General features: G+C 40.7%; 1 protein-coding gene across 2 annotated transcripts in view; it reads left to right on the forward strand.

Moving 5' to 3' along the window:
* The first annotated feature begins 2,818 nt into the window (after positions 1–2,818).
* The window catches only part of FHOD3 (formin homology 2 domain containing 3), a 376,458-nt gene continuing 357,117 nt past the window's right edge, over positions 2,819–22,159 (forward strand). For both annotated transcript variants that reach the window (XM_058806162.1, XM_058806153.1), the window contains exon 1: positions 2,819–2,983. In XM_058806162.1, coding sequence (XP_058662145.1) covers positions 2,819–2,983 — 165 coding nt within the window. The remainder of the gene's footprint in view (positions 2,984–22,159) is intronic.

Below are 22,159 nucleotides of genomic sequence, written 5' to 3' on the forward strand. Positions count from 1 at the left end.
CACCAGAATCATAAACTGGTGACTGAAAGAGGAGGGAGCAAACTATGTACAGCCCTGGCTCAGGCTGATGAGAAGAGACTGCAGATTCAGAAGGCCCCTGAAAAATATGTAGAAAGGTGGGAAAACATTCAAATGTAGAATTTAGGTGTGTATCTCTCCCTCTACACTCACACTTATGGACCTTGTAATGTTATTCTGTTTTATCCAGCAGATTTGTTTTCTCTTTCTACCTGTATAAAGTGAATTAAAATTCAAGTAAAACCCAGATTTTGAAATTCATAGCCTTATAGTGGTTTGGGGGTGTTTACAATTAAGAAATAATTGTAAAAAAGCTCTGGCTAACTCAGGATGCTTTGATGGTTGGATTGCTCTATTTTCCTTCCATCTTGGTCATAAAATGTCTCTCCACTGGCCACCTTGTATTTGGAAATCCAGTTGAAGACCACAACATGCAAGTAATAGCTCTTCCTTATGGGATTTAGAGTCTGCGGCTAGATGTTGAGCTTCAGAGTTATCTGATCTCTGTAAGCTCCAAGGATTGCAGCCATCCTTTGTTTTCATTTTCCAGTACTGGATGAAAGAGAAGCTGATGCTGTCACATAGATTCTATTAAAAATCATGGCTTCCATGATTTATTTAAAACGGCCCTCCAAATATTAATACCTCTGCAATGAGGCAAGTGCCAGATTTTAATTTACAAAAAATCAGGATTAATACAATGAATAGCAAGGATGGCAATCTTATGCCACCTCATATTAACCACTGATTAGCAGCAAATATAGAAATTTGCTTTACAAAAATGGAAGTTGAATGGCAATTTAACAAATTATGATTAAGAAAACCAAAATATCCTGTTTAACTTTCACTTCACATGGTGACAAAAATATATAACATAAATAAGCAGACGGATATACAGCAGTACTGTTTTCTCTAGAAACTTACTTCCTGTTACTAGAGGAGATGTGAAAACAGATTTCTTTGCCAAATAGGAATTTTAAAATAATTAGATGCAAAAATCACAACCACATACAACTTCTCTTTTCTGAAAATATGCATAACTGCTGGCAAAACTGAACCATGACAAGTTAGTCCCAAGAATAACAGAAACAGAAGGACAGACCATGTGTGGACAGAAATCCCCTTTTGTCTCAGTTCTGACAAATACTCCCAAGCCAGTAATCATTTTGGGAGGAAACTGTTGCTTCATGCAAACACTATGATCTAGAGGTCATACTTTCTTGCCTAAGACACATTTCTGTGGTAAATCCCCCAGTTCCCACAGCACTTCAGGTCTTATCCCACAGGCCAGTCTGTGAAGGATGAAAGGTTATAAACCATGGCTTTAAACCATGGAGCATCCCTTTGGGCAGATAGCCTGTGCAAATGCAGCCATTCCCACAGGTGAGACCCTTCACTCTCTGTATTTCACCTGTAACTTATTTCATTGCTCTTCCTACGCCCCGTGCCCCCAAGAGTGAAGACCGGGGTGTCTTCACTGGCATCCTGAATCCCAGCCAGGAGATTGCAGACAGAGCACAGCTTCACCTCCAAGAGCAAAGAGTGCAGTGCTCTGCCCTGTGCCCACCCAGGGGCTTGGCACTTTGTCTCCATTTTCCCCTGAAAGAAAGAAAGAGCAGGCTTAAGGCAAGAGAGAGCCAAGACGCAAAGACAGGCAGCCTCCTGGCCGGGATGGGAGGTCTGCCCAGGCCCTATGCTCTGGGAAGCCAGACGAACCCCGGCTATGCACAATCCTAATGGCAGAAATGGTTTTGTACAAATACAGAAAAACGATCTTGTGTACAATACCCACAAGGTTTCAGGTCAATTTCTAAAGAATACCCACAAGGTTTCAGGTCAGTTTCTAAGGAATACCCACAAGGTTTCAGGTCAGTTTCTAAAGAATACCCATGTTTCAGGTCAGTTTCTAAAGAATACCCATGTTTCAGGTCAGTTTCGAAAAGTTGTGTTTTTTTTTGTTTTTTTTTTTTTTTTTTTTTTTTTTTTTTGTTTTTGTTTTTAAGCAGGTATTTTTAAAGCTTTTATTTGGAACGGGGTAAATATTACACTGAAGATTTAGGACATCTGGGATGTTTGTGACAGCAACACCGAGCTCAGTACACGCGCTCTGTTGCCGGGAGCCAAGGGTGATGCAGCGGGCGCGGCCGGCGGGCCCGCTGGCCCCTCTCCCTCTCGCTGGCCCTCTCGGTGTTCGTCTCCGTGCCCAGGGTCCCGCTGGCCCCCCTCCCACTCTCTGGGCCTCTCGGTGCGTGCTCCGTGCCCGCGGAGGCCGGCGGAGGCGGGGGCTATCGCGGCAGCTCTCCCTTCCCGCCCGGCCGCGGGGAGGTCTCCTCAGGCCGGGGGAGGCGGGGCGGCGGCGCGCGGCCGCGCGGCGGCGCTGCGGGCCCTGAGCGCGGCCTTGGGGCTGCGCGTGCCGGCCACGGCATTCCCGCTGCCCGCTCGGCGCGCAGCGGCCGGGAATGGGGGAGCTGTTGCCGCCGCCGCCGCTGCTGCCGCTCTGCCCGCGCCCCGCGGCTCCGGCGCCGCCTCCTCCTCCTCGCTCGGCCTGAAGCGCGCTCGCACTCGTGGATCCCGGCGGGGAAGGGGCCATGGGCCGCCTCCCCGAGGCGCGGCGGCTGTGAGGCGGCCGGCGCTCGCTCGGGGAGCCGGGAGGAGAGGTTGCCGGCGGCCGGCCAGGCTGCGCCGGGGAAGGGAGTGCCGCTCGCAGCCGGCGGCGGGCGCGCAGGCAGCACCTCGGTGCCGGTGACTTGGGGGTGCCGCTCCCCGCCCGCGCCCGGCCGCGGCGGTGGATGGATGCGCCATGGCCACGCTGGTGTGCCGGGTGCAGCTGCTGGATGACACCGACCCCTTCAACAGCACCAACTTCCCCGAGCCCACCCGGCCGCCGCTGTACACCTTCCGCGAGGACATCCCGCTCGCCACCCAGCTGGCCGGGGTGCACCGCCTCCTCCGCGCCCCGCAGAAGGTACCGGGGGAGGGCAGGGGCGAGTGAGTGGGGGGCGCCGGGGAAGGGCAGCGGCCTCTCCGCCAGCGCCCGGCAGCGGGAGCGGAGGCCGGCGGGCGGCCCCCGGCCCCTGCAGGACGGCAGCCAGGGCTCCAAGCCCGGCGGCGGGGCTGCCCCGCCGGCTCCCCTGCCTCCGCTGTCCTTAGTCCCGGCAGTATCGGCATCTCCCTAAGTCCTGGGGAGAGGCCCCGGGGGACGGCGGAGGGGTTCCCTCTGCTGCTCTCCCGCGTTCCCAAACGCTCTCAAGGGCAGCTACCGCCTCTGCTTTAGCTATAGCTGCCTCACTCTTTCCCTAGGAGAAGAAAAACCTCATCACACCAGAGGCCAAGTTGGGTATCAAGTGCTCGGTGCCTGTCCTTCGCTAGCGTTGCCTGGGTATCTGGGGATACTGCGGGATAACGTGGTGTGTCGGGCCAGCCGGGCACGGTCACGCCGGCAGGACCCGGGCTTTGCCTGGTTGAGATTTAATGAGCCAGGCAGTTCCAGCCGGGGCTTTGGTAAAAATAGCAGCGTCTGCTGCCCTTGAAACAATCGGTGCTATTAGTCCCTCTTGCGAAGAACTGCAGCATGGCCCTTGTCAAGTCTTACCTATCTCTTCTTGCATGCTTCTTCTAATACATGTGCTGGCATTTGTAGCTCTGCCCTTGAAATCAGGCACCCGAGCATTATTCTTGAATTTTTAGTTTTCAAAGCAATGCCACTGATTGGCATAATAATAATGTATTTTCATTATTATCTTGTATCTGCACATTAGTTCTGTGGAGTGCACTGAAGAAGAAAGGAAAAAATGCCCACTTTTTTTTTTTCTACAAAGTAAAAGTTGTAAAAGTTTTATTTGCCCTGTGATGAAGTGGGAGGAAAATACTCTCTTAACATCACTTGTTGTATTATGCTCATGGAAGCCTGCGGAAAGATGACAAAGGGCTGTGTGTCCCCTTAGATTTAAGGATATCCAAAACCCCATAAAAGTATTTCAGAGAAAAGCTCATGGAGCAGACAGAAGTTTTGCATTTGTAGAACGGTTTCCTCGCATAATAGTTGCCAAGGATACAGCATCCAGTGAACAGAGCTCTGCCTAAAGCACAAAAACTTTGGAAGCTCTTGGTGCGCTGGGTCAATTCTGTTTTCATGTGCTCAGTCGTCCTCAATTCAGAGAGTGGTCCCATTGTTTTCATGGGAGGCTTTTTTTTTTTTTTGGAGTTAGAGCTAATTAAAAGAAAGGCAAGATGGATTCTGACACCAAATGAAGTGAATAAAGAGATAGTTTAAAATCTGGATTTAGAGTTAATTCAACTTCATTTTCAGCAGTATTTCATTTTGCTATGTTTTGTTTTGGTTTGAATACTTCCCTGACAATTTTTTATAACTTTTTTGTACTAACACTGCCATCAACTTGGTTTAGCATCTTAGGAGCCAGCCAAAATCCATGGCCACTTGTATATGCTTCACTCCTGCCCAGTGTTTCTGCATGTAGCATTTCTCAGGTTTAATTAATGTTTGGAAAGTGTACTTGCAGACTTGAAATGAGAGGTGGCCTGTGTCCCTAGAGGTGCTGTAAACCTGGCTATTGAAAGGTAGCTGCTCTACTAGAGGCAAATCCTGGCCCAGAGAGTTGTTAATCTGTGGTTCTGGCTCTTCCAAATACTTTGTTTCCGTTGTGAGGGTGTAGGCAGGCTCATTGAAATCTGCTTACATGGTTACAGTTACCTTTGTGTTTGCAGAGCCTCCTGTTTCTGCCTTAATTATGTCTTGGCTTCTACCAGGTAAAAAAAAAAAGGGTTGGTTGATTAGACTTGTTTACCTTTATTCATTATAATGAAAGCTTAGTTCCGTGTTTGCACTTGCAGTCAGGGCAGCATTGCTGTGTTTGGCATTACATCTTTGTACCTGTAATTCTGTAAAATAAACTGATTTGTGTTGCTTTCTTCTGTTTTTTTTTTCTTTCTTTTTTTTTTCTTTTTTTTTTTTTTTGTTTGTTTGTTTGGTTTTGTGTTTTTTTGTTTGGTTGGTTTTTTGCTTGTTTTTTTTTTTTGGGAGGCGGACATATTCTTTCTGCAGCCTTTCCTCAAGACCATATTCACTGGTCAATAGAAGATCGCCACATTATTTGACTAAGAAGAATTTTGCTCCATTTCACCCAGAGATTAGGGCAAATTCTGATCTCAGAGGAATGCAGCTGTCAAAGCGGAGCATAGGTTGAAATTCAGGTGTCGGTTCACATCAACGCATGTGAGGTTTGATTGATTAATTACTTTGAAAATTGCTGAGCTAATGGATTGAGGGTCCATTTAGTATCATCACAGTGACTAGAGCAAAATATCTTGAAACAGACCTAGGAGTTTCTAGCTCAAATGATGTCCCTGCCCATGGCAGGAGAGTTGGAACTTTGAGGTCTCTTGAAACCCAAGCCTTTCTATGACGATGATGATGATGAAATGCATAGGAACACCAATGTGTTCCTAAATAATTTCTGAAGTTTTATAAGCTGGTAGCCTTTTTGCCAGCAGGTTTGAATGATCAGCATTATACTTTTTTTCCAGCGAGTTGCTCTTGACTTGGGTGAACATTCACTTACTGTCTGAAGAAAGCTGGATGATTTGCACATCTTTTAGATGATCTACTGCTGTGGGAAGCACTTGATAGGATGAAGTCAGTGTCAGGAATCCAGCTCACTTCAGTGGGGTCAGATTTCGCCATTGCTGCCTTGAAATTAGTAATGACGACAGTGTAGTGACGGTGGTATTTTTGTAGTTAGTAGGACAACTTGTATACTGCAAGTCATTTTAAGTTAAACATTATAAATAATTATTAAGAGAACCACTTAAAAAGTAAACTAAAAATGCTTTGACATTCGGACCTGTCATAGTATGTCATTAGTAGCTTTTTTGTAACCAACAGATGTTCTTGCTTGATTCCAAAGAGCAGGATTTCTTCACTCTAGTCCTTTGAAAGTACAACTCAATTTTGCATGTTGGTTTTACTGCTTCTTTTCTTTAAACTCACACTTCTACTTGAGTTAGGATGCAAGTCTAGATTTACACTCTGTCTTCTGAGCGGCAATGTTTTTAGATCCTTATGGAGGTTCACTGGGAAGTTAAGAAACTGAGTTCTGAGAATAATGTCTGGGATGGTCTTTACAACTCTGAATAATCTGGAGTACCTAAACTGGTTGATAGGGAAAACCAATAAGAAGAGTCTCTGCAATCTTTCTTTCACTTGGGATTAGGTGCCTGATTGTATCCTCCTTCCTCTTTTTTTCCCTGCTTCTCTCTGTGCACATACTTTTCTCTACATCCATATCTCTGGATACAGCACCTTGTTGTTCATTGGGTTGTGCTCAGCTCTGTCTGGCATGCACACTGAGCCTCATGGGGCAGGACACTGTCATCAGGAATGCTTGTTTCAGCTATCCCCCGTGGTTATGAGTGATTTGGTCCTAGATGGTAACACACTATCCTAGCTGACAATGCAATCAAGTACCACAAATTCTGTTACAGTATTTTAGCCACATTTACAAATTCTTGCTGAGTAAGTATGCCACGTTGCAGAGTTTTTGTGGTTTGCCTATATTGATTTGGCTGCCTAAGGTGCCATTTTGAATTTGGCTTTTATTGTTCATGAGGATTTTAGGTCACTCTTACTGTCTGTTGCATGAAGTAGAACTGGATCTAGTTTGGACTCTGACTTCAGATGTCCCTTTTGCCCATTTCTGTGAACCTTGGGAAAATTCAGAACTGGGTCTAAATTTGTGGCTCAGGCCCTGTGCCAGTAATGCTCTTTGAATCTAATTTGGTACATTGGGTTTGTTGGTTTTGAATTGCTTTGAGTTACTTGATACTTATAACTTGCTGACATAGGGTCGCTCAGGAGAGTAGCTATATATACATGGCCAATGTCAAGTGGTGTGCTTTTTTTAGAGATCTTCTTCATTATAACTTATTCACATAATTACAGCATGCTGGGTATGTTGCCATAGTCTGTTTTCACATGCCACAGTAGTGTCCAGTGTTGGGGCAGCTCTGTAAGGAATACATCTTTACAATAATAGGACGTCACACTGCCTAATTTATCAGGAAAATGTAATTGAAATACTTTGTGTGACAATGGAAAGCGACAACAAAAAAAAACTTTCCATATGGGATACTGGTGGAGACAGTGTAAAGGAGAGTTATAGTTCGATAAGGATAATTGTTTTGATGTCCTGTTCCCTCTGAGAAAGCTGGAGACAACTTCTGTGTTTAAATGCCTTCCAAGAATTTGTAATTAGGAACAGTGTCATTCAGAAAACAGTGGTATAAGCAAATAAATCCAGTGAGTGCTAGAGGGATTCAGGAGTTTCATTCATAAAGAAGCCATCCACATTTCCGTCTTCAGCTGCTGTGATTTAGCCCTGCATTTAAGCCAGGGCTCATTCTGAGGCATGGTGTGATATAAACTGATAGCAGTGATAGTTCCACTGGTTGTGTCCTGGCATGGAGCTCAGGTCTGGCATTGAACTCAGTGCCAGGCTACACCCTGGCAGCAGCCTCAGGTTTTCTGAGAGCACTAAGCCTACCAGCTGGCTCCTCTTCCCTGAGGTTCCTTGGCATTTAGTTATAATGCATTGGTCCACAGAGGCTAGGCAGAAAAAGAAGAAAGTATGGTTTGAATCCTGATGTAGGTACTGATAAAGAGCAGCTGAAGAGAGCATTTCTCTTCTCTGAAGAGAGTATTTTTGGGTTAGTCATTATGTTGTTAATGGGAGCTGAAGAACAGAAGATGGAATATTGTCATTTTCCCAGGGAAAATGAACCCACACCTAAGGGAAACTGGCTGGTATCTTCTGCAAGTGTTGATGCTGAGGACTGGGAAATATTTTAGTTGAGAGCTGTAAGACACATAGGTCTTTCATATTTTGCCCGAGGTAGGTGGACATCTGCCTTTTTTCATCCTTCGAGTGGAGGGAGGATTTAACACAAAGGTTGTTTCCAAAAGATTTCCAAAGTGTTATGACTCTAGCAAGTATTTCTGGAGCTGACAAATTCCTGTGCTTCAAGAGATTGATCCTGTAGCAGAAGAAACATATGCTCGTATTTTATAGGGAATTTTTTATGAGGACAGAGCGGGGTAGGATACTGCTCTATCTCCTGACTTGACAGCGCAAGCTGCATCAGAGTCCTCTGTGGAACACACTTTTCTGGGGGAGTATAAACACTTGCCCTAAAGCACAACTGTGAAAAGTTTTTCAGTCTCCACCAGCTGACTGTCTTCTGTGGTGTGGGCCTTCAAAGGAGAAGAAATACCTGTAGAACAGATACAAAGTAATTGTCCAATGCCTGGCTTTGCCTCTGGAGTTTAAGGTAAGGGGACTTTGAAGTTCCTGCACGGTTCTTCTGGCAAGTTATGGTTTGGGCAAGTTGCAGTTCAGTTGAGTTGTTTGATCCAGGCTTAAAAGCTGTGTTGTAAAATCAGGGGCACAAATCTATCTATCTATCTATCTATCTATCTATCTATCTATCTATCTATCTATCTATCTATCTATCTATCTATCCCAGAGACTCAGTTTCTGACTTTGACACCTCTCTTGCAGGTCACTGAGTTTGGCTGATCATAGCTCAAGAATGATAGGAGTGAGTGTACTGATAGTTTTCACGATTCCACTAAATTTTTAGGTCACAGATCAGTCAGATACAGCCTCTGGAAACCCACATCATCACCCTGTGTTTCCTGGAGGTTCTTAGTCAAAGAAAGGAGATTAATAGGAAGAAGTCTGACCTTGCTGTTATCCTACCACAAATCTCGTATTTGCAGTTCCAATTTTTGATGCTTGCTCTCAAAACCAGTTTGTAGATACCTCATTTTATCCAAATTCTTCTTGTGTAAAGATTACTAGTGGATTAACTGAGCAAGAAACTAAGATGACTGCAGTTCATATCTATGTTGGTAAAGGAATAGTCAGATATGTGGGACTTGGCCTGTTGCAATCTCCTCTTCCTGTGTTGTTCCAAATAAGAACAAAAGTTCTCACAGAAGTTTTATTAGAGTTTTCCCTTCCTAGTGCATCCACAGCCATCCTATCTTGCCAGTAATTAGGGTCTAAATGAGAATCCCTTTTCTTTCTGTCTGATCTCACTCGCTGGGTTGTGACGATGAGCGATGAGCGTTACAGCCTTTGTGCAAATGTATGCAAGGCAGCTGGGCTGTAACTCACCCATATATCACATTGTCACTGATGACAACCCTACTTGGTTTTACAGTCCATTTCTCTGGCTGGAGTTCAGCCAGGACAGGTTGGTACCTCTACTCTTTCAAAAAGGTGTTTTCTATTTCTGAGCGATGTGAAGTGGTCTGGGCTGGGGCTATACAGCTCCTTTGGTAAGTGCTGCTTCAGTAGGCTGAACCCATGTGCTAAGATATTATTTCATTACCAGCTCAGAGGAAAGAGTGCCAGCTACTTACACCTCTGTCATCACTTTCCACACAACCTGGATTGTGTTATATTAATATTAACTTTATATTGTATTACAGTTACTAATAAGACAGCAAGGAATGTTGTTACATATTTTTAGCACTGGAACAAGTTGGGACAATAGTAGCAGTGAGCTCTCTAGTAAGCCCAGCTACCTAGAAACATCTGCAACTGTCTGGCATATGAAACTATTGAAGACTGTCCACGTCATCAGCTCAACACATATATACCACAAAAATGCATTGCAGTTTCCAATTTCCAAGTTAAAAAGGAGTAATTCCATCATTCCCAGCATTTTAAGAATGCTTAAAAAAAAAAAAAAAAAAAGCTTAGACTTTTTCCTTTACTTTCAGTATGACTGCTTGACTTTAGTAGTCATACTTCTCAACTGACCCTCTGTCTGTTTTGTGAGAAGGACATTTATTTATTTCATTCCACAGAATCCTGGAAAATTGCTAATTTTGGTCCTGCATGCCTAGTTGCTATCATTAAATATGGGCAATGCATGCATTAGTTTGAATCTTTTGGTCATGTTGGTTATCATTTTACATGGTAGTGATCATTAGGCTGAATAGAAAGGATTGGGGTAACTGGAAAAACAGCTTCATCTTCTTTTAGTTCTAGAGGGGTTTGTATGACAAAATATATATACTTGGAAAAATGAAACAGTGTTGTCTTGTGTTTACTAACAATTAACTCTTGTGTTTACTAACAATTAAACTCTTAGTTTCGGGATGATAAGAAGAAGCTGCATAAATAAGCAAGTTGTAACACAAAGTAAAATCAGGTATGTCTGGTTACATGCAGCAGTGGGGGATTGTGTATGGCTTGAAGCTTTATGTTCGTCAGCCACAAAAGTAGTAAGCTGTATCTTGTGCAGTTGTATTGCTTTAACTCTAGGGATATGGATAAAGCAATGCACTTTTCCTCTTGTACACAGCATGCATGAATCTATTGGAATAAAATGCACTTACAGATAGGGTGTATTTCCCTATTTAGGAAAGAAAGTTTACTTTCATCATGGTTTCTGTGTTTCTTCTCTTCTATAAGCTACAGATTATGCCAGTTAAAAGGATAGTTTTAAGCAACTTTCATATTAGTTAAAAAATAAAAATGAGGGACATTTCAGTGCTGTTCCTTGAAGCTAGCTGCTTCAGGTTTACTAATGAGCCCTTCAAACTTTGTAAGTGAAATTGAGAAAATAAGTATTTTCTTTAGAATTGCGAATATACTATTGCAGCCACAAGTAGCAGCATTGCAGGTAAAGTAGCTGCTCCTACTGCTGGTGGGGTGCCTGTGGATTTTGTGATTAGTTTTTTTTGGGATGGCTTTGTTTTTGACAAGGAGAAGATGAAGTCCCTGGACTCTGTCTGGTGGGTTTTCTTTGTGTGTTCACTGACATGATTTGGGGGCTGGCAAAAAAGGCACTTGTAGCTCTCACAGCTGTGCCAGCCAAGTTGCTTATCTGAGTGTCATATGCCAGGTAAAGCTAGTTGAAAAAGCACATTGTGTCTGCTTTCTTACTTCATTACTGCAAGGCTTGCAAGGAGTGAATGTAGTAGTGGAGTGTGCAATCAGGAAACCAACAAGAATCTCATCTGTACTAGGGAAATGGCAAATAGGGTCTTGTGCCTGTTTTTTCTCAGTGGAATTAAAGTTCTGAGTTTTCTCCAAGTGCCCGTGATGAACCCATTCTAGCTATGGGGTGGACATTAATAGACTTCTAGTACTTGGAAAAACTTAGCATTTTATGGGTAGTGAAGAAATCAGAAAAAAACCACATATGTATGCTCTGTTTATTCCCATACTGCAGCAGCTGGCCCTGGGGCATGACCTTTGACTCCCCACACAAAGGGTTGTTATTTTCCCCTTCAGCTCTAGCATTGTGAGGGACTTGGCTTGTGAAAATCTTAAGTCCTCTGCCCTCTTTAAAGGAGGTCTTGGTGTCTCTCTTATGGAAGACCCTTCCAGGTTTGCCAGGCAGAGAATTAAGGATACCTGTTTCAGATTCCTGAAATTGTAAGATTTTTCTGTGCTGCCCTGCCTCATAGGCAGGAAGGACCTCACTGTCTGACTATTGTCTATAAAAAGCAAGTGAATTTGCAGGATTTTCTTTGTGTTTTGGTTTGGGCTTACTTATTTTTGTTAAAATTGGTCACCTTCAAAAAAGGCCGGGACTGGGAAGCTTTATAGTGGTAAGTTCCAAGAAGATGCAGATTCACATACATCTCATTATGGAACTGTGCCGGTCCTAAGGCTTTCTGAATTTCAGAAATCCCCCTCATGAGGCACATTTCATCATACTCCTTCCTTTAGGCATCTTTATAGGAAATTGTAATGTGATTTGAAAATAGGTGTTTTGTAAAAAAAATGTGTTACTGTGGAAGAAAAAGTGCTGCTAAATGACACTGTTTGTGCTTTTCAGTCTCTACATGTGTTATTTTAGTGTTTTCATTATTCTTTTTCAAGTACTCTACCATGCTACTAGTTGATTTGAGTTTCAATTACAAATGCAAGCAACCTGCAATCCCAGTGGCCATGAGTAAGGCAGGCAGTCTTCATTCACAGGTGGAATAGCAGTGTATTTTATTTCAGACGGACATGACTGATTTATCCTATATGAACATTCTAAATGATTAATGTATTGCAATGATCATTGCTGGTCACAGCTGACGGGGTCTCATCTTACTGTGAATTTTTTTGTTCTGGTTTGATCATAGTGCATGAGGTGTTTTTGTCTCTGACTACACAAGGCAGAAAGAAATGCAACTCTTCTGGGTTTAGTATCCACAATTGTGTTTGCCTGTGATCTGAGCACTCCTGTAGTGTCTTATATACATCCTTCACTTTATACTGTAGTGTTGCTCATTATTTTACTTGTTATGTCTCCTTTATTTTTTGCACAGAAGTGAGCTTGAATAACTGCAAGTAATGCACTTAGATTTGTTATATTTGCCTTGTAGACAGTAATGTGTTCTTGTTTACATGCTGATTTCATTTGTTCCTTTTTTAGCCTAATTAAAAAGTCAATTTGTTTGGAGTATTGTTTCAGCTACTGTATGGTGGCATTACTCTATGCTGTTCTACCTTATGTGTGCATTACTGTTGTTATGCTTCTTCTAGACTGAGCCTTGTCTGGGAAGAAAAATGAGTCATTTTTCTGACAAAGCTGAGAGTTGTGGGGGAAAGTGGTGGAAGAAAATCCTCATCTCTTACAAGTTAAAGAAGTGTAGTTTCTGAGGCTTAAGATGCTGCTGAATTTGCTAAAACCTAAAATGCTTTTAGGTTTTCTGTCTTCTTAATTTTTTTTTGCTTAGTTTTGAAATGTGGATGAAAAAGCCACCAGTTATCACTGTGAATTTATGTCAAGCCTAGGGTGTGCCCGTATCTTTGAGTTTCTGAACTTATTGTTCAGAGACTCTGAATCTGTATTTTTGGTGCCTTCATTTCATCTTGCTAAAGAAAAGTGATCAGCACTCAAAAATGTGCCCTTTGAAGAAAGGACCACCTGTAGTAAGTTTGAAATCTAGGAGCTTTTTATAATGGAGAGAATTATCTCAAGATACAGAATTCTTTCTTTGCTAATTAGATGTGCCCATAACTTATATAAGTGTTTGGCTTGAAAGTCCTCAGAATATGTATGTATTCCTTTTAGTATTTTTCTCTCTTTCATCAAGGGGTTTGAAGGAAGTGTTTCCTAGTGGTCATTTGTATAAGGATGAAGAGGAATAGGATGCTATTTAGGCTACTTTCAGAGGCTGTATAAAAAAAAAAAAAAAATTGGTCCTGGGAAACTGGTAACGGAACACAGCCATAAGCTTCCTCATGTCATTGATTAGTATTCAACCATAGTTTTAGTGTACGAAAGTCTTTACTGTTTGATGAATCATTTAACTGTGTCCTAAAGAATAAGTTATTGTATTGTGGGGTCACCTGTTTTTGTTTTGATAGTTTCAAAGCATTAAGTCCTATAGGTCCCAAGTCTGATCCTGTCTGTTACGCAGCAAGGTTCATTTAATTACAAAAAAAAAAGTTTGTATAGTTGGATGGGAAAAGCCTGAAATGTGACTCCTGAAGATTAAAAACATAACTAGAGTGTAACATTTTTAATTAAGAGTTATCATTTGAATGTGTAAAAATATATTGGCTTGAAAATCTTAATTTTTCTTTTCTGTGTAATGAAAGACAGCTATTTAAAAGCATCCTTGCAAATGTTGTAACTGCTACCTCAGCGCAAGAGTTCAGGAGAGCCAGAATGAAGACAGTGTTGTCTCTTCATTGGCAGCATTCTCAGGCAGGATTGAAGGGGGGGGGCTGCTCAGAGTTGGCGAAGCTAAAGGTTTCTGAACACCTGCCAATGAAGGTAGAAGGATATTGATTTTCAAGATTACCAAAATGTTGTCTGTTTTTCATAAGTGGTAAATCGTATTGAAAGGAATTGGCGTAAAACTGTCATTTGTTTCAGTGTTTTCCTTTGTGGTCTGTTAACAGAGATGGGTGAGATGGGAGCGTGGGCTCTGCCCGTAAAGACATCAGCTACCACGGAGCAGCTGCGTGTCTGCCATGCCTCCTCCCAACACTGACTCCAGTTTGCCACCACGTTCTCTCAACATGTTTCAACATGTAATTGCATTGGCCTATATACAGCAATGTGGCTGTCTTGGACTGTAATCCTTGCCATTGTAAGAGTGCTGATTGAATTGCAGACTAAAAATAGGCTGGACTCAGACATGCTGTGGGCTATCACTTGCACTCTGCTTTAGCAGTCTGTTGGTAACATGACATAATTAAAAGTTGACAAAGGCCACAGGCAGAATGCTGTCCCATGATTTCTAGGATTTAATGCTTGAAGAAGGTATTTTCTTAACTTGATGAATTTGGCTCACATGATTTTAGCTCAAATAAATGACCTACTATACTATTCTTCTATAGTTCGGGTAGGCTGTTGAAAGAATGTCCTTGTCTTAAACCCATTCTTTAGATTGATGTTGCTTCTGTGGGAAAGCCACTGGTAATAGACCATAGCATTTGGAAATCATTACAGTTACGTGTGATTTGAGTGACAAAAAGGAGATTAGAAATATTTTTCAGTGCAGTGTAATTTGAGCTATATTTACTTCCTTTATGTTATTACAGTTTGTCACTGATATTCCAACAAATATTTCCGAAATATATATGCAGCTGAGAAGAGGGAAATAGCTTACTATCTTGTGAGTAGTCATCAGCTAGTGTTATTTTAAGAAGTTTCAAGGGAGACAGACTGATTGAAATTATGCTTTCATGTTCTTCATCCACCAAATTAGATTTCTTGAAATGAAGAGTAATCTAAATGTCTGAGATAATTAAGCACCAATTCATAAATTATGGTTTGCAGAAATATTCAAAAAGGAAAAAAAAAATCAGCCTTTTTCCTCACTGAATTCCTCTGCAGGACCAGCCATGGGATAAAGGCTGATGGGTACTCAGTCTCTGTGTTTAATTGTTAAAATCAGGGAAGGGAAAGTAAGCTACAAATAATTACTGTAAAAAGATTACTTTCTTGGACATTTGTGTGTATATGTAACTGCAATCAAAGTAATATTAATCCTACCTTTGTTTTCTCATGTTGATTATTTTTCCATTTTTTTCAAAATAAGTCAAGGCTGAAGTGTGTTCTATAGGTGAGTCATAGGAGGTTATTATTGAAGCCATGCCCCTATGGTACTTTTTAACCAGCTGGATGCTTGACAGTTTAAATAAAGTGACTGATTTCATGCTTTATTTCCATGTGGCTACTAATAAGTTGTATGGTTCAAGTTATTTTTTGAAGGCAGATTTTTGAGACAACCAAAGACTGATGGAGTAGGATGAGGGTATATGATAAGAAATAAAAGGAAGTCTCTAAAGGTTTCCTGGCCCAGAAGCAAGAATACAATCATGAGCAGGTTGTCAGCCAAATTTAGTATCTATTGTAGACTGCACTTTGTCACTTGTAACTTGAATAGGTGTTATGTCAAGATATTTTGTAGGACAATCTGTTCTAGCAAACCAAACCCCTTGTTTATTTTTGGATATCTCTGTTAAATATTGATGGGCTTTGTTGTGAGAAGTTCTAATTAGCTGCTTGGGCAAGTCTGAGTGATTTGACTTGAATGTTCTTACCATAGCCTGTAACAGCATAGTTGTGTGAACTTGTGCCTGTCCTACTAGGGAATTTGAGTGATATTTGCGGTTGCAGTGGAACCTTTGGCTGTAAAACTGTCACCACTGGGCAATGACCTGAGTGGTGCTCATATTAGTGTCTACCTTTATGAGCTACTAATGGAAACAGAAAACCCTATTTACTTAATCAGATGCTGCTGAAGCTAATTACTGTGTTTAGTTTGTTTGTCTTGTGAAGAAGGGAGGTGAGTGCAAATCCCCAACCACAGAGTGTTTATACAAACACATGGAGGTGTTTGGGCAATTACAATGGCCTGTGTAGCAAAGCAGGCTATGTGGTTTGTGCCATGTCTCATTCTTCCTACCCATCCCCTTTCTGTTTTTCAGTATTGCAGCCTGTGCTGTGTCTGAAGGTACAAGCTCAGCTTAAAGCTGATGTGGGTTTATGGTTTGCTGTGAGTCAGGCTCCTCAAGGAGACAGATTTTGGCGACTGATGACAACTACTTTGTTCCTTTTCATGGGTGACACTGTGCTGATGGGCATTTGGTGCATGGGACAGCTGTCTTGAGTAACCAGGGCTTGCTCCTTTCATGCAGTACAGGTAACAGTAAAAGGAAGGTCTGTTCTTTTTTAAGAAAAGGGTTATTTAAAAACCAGAAATATCATTGTAATTGCTTGATTCTCAGAAGCAATTTCTGAAGGGCCATCTATAAAAGGGGTGTGGCTGTAATCTCCAGTGCTAACAAAAGGATAAGCAAGTAAGGAAATTACATTTGAACTATGAAGTACAACGTAATATTCAAAGCCTTGTTGTACTCCTGCCCATATTCGTGATCTACATTTGGGAAATGCTTACTGTTAGTTGCAGATCTGCTTGCAGTGGGTCACATAAAGATGATTTGTTAATTTTTTGAGGCCACTGAGTGAAGAGCTTCTGTTTGAAGTAGAGAAAAGGTGAAGCTTTGAACCACATCAGTATAGAAGGGCAGAACTGGCAGAGCTGCTATGCTAGACCAAAAGGAAGAATCAAACAAAAGCCTTGTAATACAGAGAAAGTCTACCTCATCCCTGGAAGCACATGTATGTTTGTGTATAACAAAGAATGCAAAACAGATTTTCTTTCCTGTATCATTCCTTGGAATATAGCCATTTCATATTCCCAGAGAAACAAAAGGTTTTGAAGCATGGGTCATTGTCTATGAGTGCAGGAGTGAGTGGGGTGGTAGAGGAGAGCAGTGCCTGGGATTCCTGTAGAAGCATTTCAGCTGAATGGCTCCTAATGGAAAAATTGGCATGATGTTTGAATAGCAACATTGCTGTTGCAGATTATTCAGTTAATATTTTGTTTATGCAATTTTCCTTTGACTGTTATATTACAACCTTAGCATAGTCTTCTAAAGTACAAAATAAAGTACAAAACTGATAAGCAATCTTTTATTGCACCTTGTTTTGTTCTGGTTCAGGAGAAAAAAGGTTTGTACATAATCTATTGTTTTATGATTTGGAGGCAGGGGAATTATTTTTTTGTCTTTAAATTCTTCAAACTTTCTAAAGTGAAAATGAGCTTAAGTAGTATGTCTATATCCAGGGAAAAAATATGAAGTCTATCCAGCTTCCCTAACTAACTGTTATACTTCAGCCAGCCCCTGAGAAAACTTTTACAACTCATTTCACTTGTGAGTTGGTACCCAGTTGTTTTATTTGTCCAGAGGAAAAATTATGTTTACATCATGGTCTCATCAGTGTCAGAGCAGCAGGTGTCTCAAGTTGCTGTGAGGAAAACTGGCTTTACTGTATATTGGGTGAAACATGTGTAGGCCATGGTTTTAATATGCTAGTCCAATGTACTAAAAATGCCCAGTTAGTGCAATAAAACTGTATCTAGATGGATTGTTTTGTCTCAAGTGTAAACCTCATGTGTTTAAAAGTAGTTAGTTGAATGCTTGTTGGAAAAAGTTTTTGGGATGAAAAGTTTAATGGAATTTGTCAGGATAGTCATGTCAGTACCTGCTTAAGCAGTTGATTTTTGAACAGGACTCAACATTCAGTTTCCTTTGCCCGAAGGAATCTGTATCCATTTCTCATCTCTAAGGAGACGGCTGTCGCTGTTAAATGTGGACCATTCCACATTTGTATTAAAAATAGAAATCCAGCATACAAGACAGTGGTGATGTTTGACAATATGACCCATGCTGCAATCTACAGTCACTCTAGTTTTGGCATGTTGAATCCTATCATTCACACAGGAAGGGTGTTAATGAGACTTCCCTTAGGGATGTACTTGTTTTAATGGCCTAAGAGTCTTCTAACTGTCATGTTTCCTGTGAGAATGTTACTGATATTTGAAATTATTATAATGAGTAAGAACTCTGTTTAAAAAGTAGTATATATTTTTGCTATTCAGTTCAAGTAATTTAAACTGAAGAAGGTAAAGAAAGAACGTATAAATAGCAACCTAATAAAAATATAATATTAAAAAAGAACTTGATTTGATAACAAGATTTTTTGAGCTACCTTCAGTTTTGGGAGACACATAGAAAATGAATGATGGGAAGATACTTGTTCGCAAAATACTTGCTGTTGAAGGAACACACCATGTTGGCATATGTGGTGAAAGATTCTCCAGATGTGTAAGGTGCTCTCTGCACAAATGTGTTTTAATTAATTTTAATCTTATTTAACAGATTGTAGCAGGACAGTTGTCAAAGGTGGGGATATTTTCTTCATGCTCTTGATGACACAGTGCTGGCTAGAAGTTTGACTCTGGATCTTACCATAAGTACTTTTGGTATTTTACTGTGTGTGTCTCTGTAGCACAGTGGTCAATGACTGGTACTTGAAAGCCATTTTCCTACTTGCTTAGCTATCTCCATTGAGATTTTCTAGATATGGGTCAGAGGAGATATTTTTCTTTTAAGTTTGAATCATCTTGAGTTGGATGTGGTGGAATAGTGAGCCATGAGCATGGCCTTAATATGCAGCTCAGATGGATTCTCAAATGTTATTTTTCCAAGAGCTCTTTTTAGTGAAATAATGGCTTAAACAGTAAGTTTCTGTGCACTATCCTTGTGTAAATTACAGTAATTGTTTTACTATCCAAACTCGAGGTACTTTGTTCAAATATATTGTAGATGTCATTTGACTACTGAATGAACATTTAGTGCTGGTATGCATTCTTTATTCTGCCTTTTTTTTGGTTAATTATGTACTTTTGTTGTCTGTTACCCGTTTGTTAGTGTTTTTCATTATGCTGTCAAATTATTCAGTATTCATAATATAAGAATAAGCTGCTTCTGGTTTGTATTTGTCTATTGAGCCTGATTGTTCTTCTGCTTCTTCTTCTTCCTGGAAAAAGTAAATACCCTTATTTGGTATTACAATTATTGTTTTGTCACAAGCCATCTTTTAGGCTTATAATAACAGTCTATAAAAACTGCTATAGGCTTTACATGAAATCTGTTGTGTTTTTTATATTTTTTGCATTTTACAAACAAATGAATTGCTACCAAAGAATACAGAAGTATTCTTTGGGAAGCTGGACATGTTTAAGGGTAACTCAGCAGAGTGGTTTGTCAATCAAAAACCCTCCCAGCAGAAAATCAACCATAGCTAGTAATGATCTTGGATTCCTTTCTCTTCACATCCTGTTGAGATTTCAGCAACTGCTGTGTGTAATCAGGCCAAAGCACGGTCAGCTTGTCATCATGACACCGTTGTTTAGCAATCAGAGCCGATCTTTCTGGAGTAGAAATTACTGAATTACTTGATTACACTCTTTGAAAGATGATCATAGTGTACCTGAAAGGTCTATGACCTGGGAAAAGAATCTCTTGAATGTTTTATGTGAAATATACCAATGTTCTCAAATTGACTTGTGTCACCTGAAGCTAAATTCGAACCAAGGCTGTAGCGGAAAGGAAGCATGGGTTAGCCTTTGGCATGGGTTAGCATTGGCATGTTATGCATTTATATACTGAGGTTCTCTTATATGCATTTCTGCAATGGGATCATCTGTACTGTGGAAGCCTTGTTGTTGTTTTATGGAATCAGTTTTCTGCTTTGGTGTCTCACAAAACTGTGTGACTTAAGAGCTGTTTCTGTCACCTGTGCTTGAATTGTGGCCTTTGCTTAGCAGGGAGCCCTACTACCTCCACAGCTCACAGGGCCATTAAGGCATACAAGTATGTAGAAGTTACTGCATATGCCCAACAGATTAAATTTTTAATCCACTGTTTGTCAAAGCTAATGAGGGGAGCCTAATGTTGGGATTGAGATATCCAAAATAAACTTAAATTGCAAAGTTTTACTTGCAGGATTTCTGTCCATCATGTATTTGCAGAATTCTTGGTTTTTGTTTTCAATGATGGACTTTGAGTTGTGGTTCCCCTCCAGCATATGGACAAAGTTACCACTTACGTAATAATTGCAAAGTATAGTAGAAATTGACTGCAGATCTATACCCTACGCTGTTTACAACCCCCCATCTCGATTATTTAATAAGTGGTTTCTAAAGGAGGACTATTTATTTACTAGTAATCAATATTTTCATATGGTTCTGGAAGGACAGTCAGGACAAATGAATTGTGTTTATTAACTTTTCTGTTCGTTCATAAGGCTTGCAGTTACTCATCCAGTCACTCATCAGTGTAATTTCTTGTTATAAATGTAGGGCAATTTCATATCATAAACACTGTGTCCAACTGGAAAAGAAGAGGGAAAAAGGGAAATCTCACAGATTTAATTCTTTTACCAGAAGTGTTTTGTGCCCCAATTAATCAAGATTTAAAATTTTTTGCTAGTACAGCGCAAGATACAACTTTGTACATTTGGTCTTATAAAAAATACAAATCAGTTAAATATGATCTTCTCTCTGTGTGTTCAGAAAAATCAGGTAATAGAGACTAGAAAAGACTGCCTTCTAAGCAAATACTCTGAGCAAATCCTTGTAAACTGTATTGCCAGAGCTTTCTGCTTTGCTCTGAGACTCAGGAGGTATCGAAGCTGATTCCTTGGAGATTTATGGAAGAACTGCACTTATGGTGTGAATGAGAAGTTGCTGTATAACCATAAGTGTGATAGAGACCCCACTCCTGTCCCTCTGAGGAGAACACTTTTTTGTTTGCTCCTGAAAAATCAGGATCTTCATTCTTCATACCTGGTATTTCTCAACTCAATATATTTTTGTGGCTAAGAAATCTGAGTGCAAAATCTGTCTCTTCCTACAGGTGGCCATGTAGAGTTCCATTATCTTCTCTGGAATTGTGCCTGTATATCTATGAGGAGTAGGAGGTGCTGCTGCCAGAAAAATCCAACAAGAGTACATTAAATAAACCTGCAAACCTGGTCTTGTATAGTGCTTCCCAAAAAGACAGCTGACATATTTCCTGTTTAAAAAAAAGCATGCAGTATTCATTTTTCTTCCCAGCATTGCTTGTTTAGAATTCTTGTGCCACCGTCTCAGGAAAAAAAGACAAAGCTGCCAAGAGAAGTAGGGTTCTTTTCTTAGATGGTGAGCCTTTCCTCGGGTCTGAAATTGAAGTAGGAACTCTGAGGCCTGAATGTCAGAGCACTCTGTGATAGATCATGTTAACATGACAAAAAATTTGAGAGGGAAGATGTCTGATAACTGGGGTGCAGAGACAATGTTAGCAAGGGTGGGGAGAAAAAGCAGCAGTTGCTGCCTGCAAAACATCCAAAAGTTACCTATCAATGAGGAAAAGCAGAGAGATAGGAATTTTGGCTACTGAAATAATTTTGGCTACATGATCATCAAGGGTTCTGCATCTTACTACTACCTAAAAGATGGGTCTACACATCATTAAAGCTACAAGACTGTCCAAGGTTTACGAAAAGGAAAACCAGCCCTCATTTCAACCTACTTCATGTAATTATAAATAGAGATGATATATTTTTTAAATTAGATTGTTTCTGTCAAATTTTGCTTGCCATAGTGTGCCAAACAAGGATACAGATATGCAAAACACTACTAAGAGGAAGGTACTAGGAAGATTTAGTTGCTGCTCACTCTTTCAAGTAATCCCAAATCCATCTGGTACAATCTGCACCTATAGCCTATGGATACATTTATAATAATCTTATAAGCAACTTTTTGGAAAGAACATATTCATGCCTGTCATGAAAAAAAATAAGTTTTGACTTTTAGATATCTGAGACATCTGGAAGGGCCATGAATTTCCTGGTGGAAAACCTTCTCAGTGAAACATCTGGGGCTTATTTCTCTGTCTAAAACTAAATAACCTGAAAACTGTTTGAAGCATGTATTTAAACATAATAACTACCAGGATGTTTGCTCTACCAGTGAAGAGCAATGAAATGCTTCAGAAAAAAAGCACTCAAAAAGCCCAACCTGAAATGCCTCCACTGCAGAAATTGAAGTATCATTTTCAAAATAAAGAAAGAGTAGGAAGGTCTTGTGCTCACAGTTGCTTTTTTCACTGAGCTGACATTTAGTGAAAATGTTTTCTGATTTTTTTGGTTGGGTTTTTTGAAGACTTTTTTTTTTTAATGTTTTTTTGGGTCTTTTTTT

Source organism: Ammospiza caudacuta, chromosome 1 (assembly GCF_027887145.1).
Source record: "Ammospiza caudacuta isolate bAmmCau1 chromosome 1, bAmmCau1.pri, whole genome shotgun sequence".
Lineage (NCBI taxonomy): Eukaryota > Metazoa > Chordata > Aves > Passeriformes > Passerellidae > Ammospiza > Ammospiza caudacuta.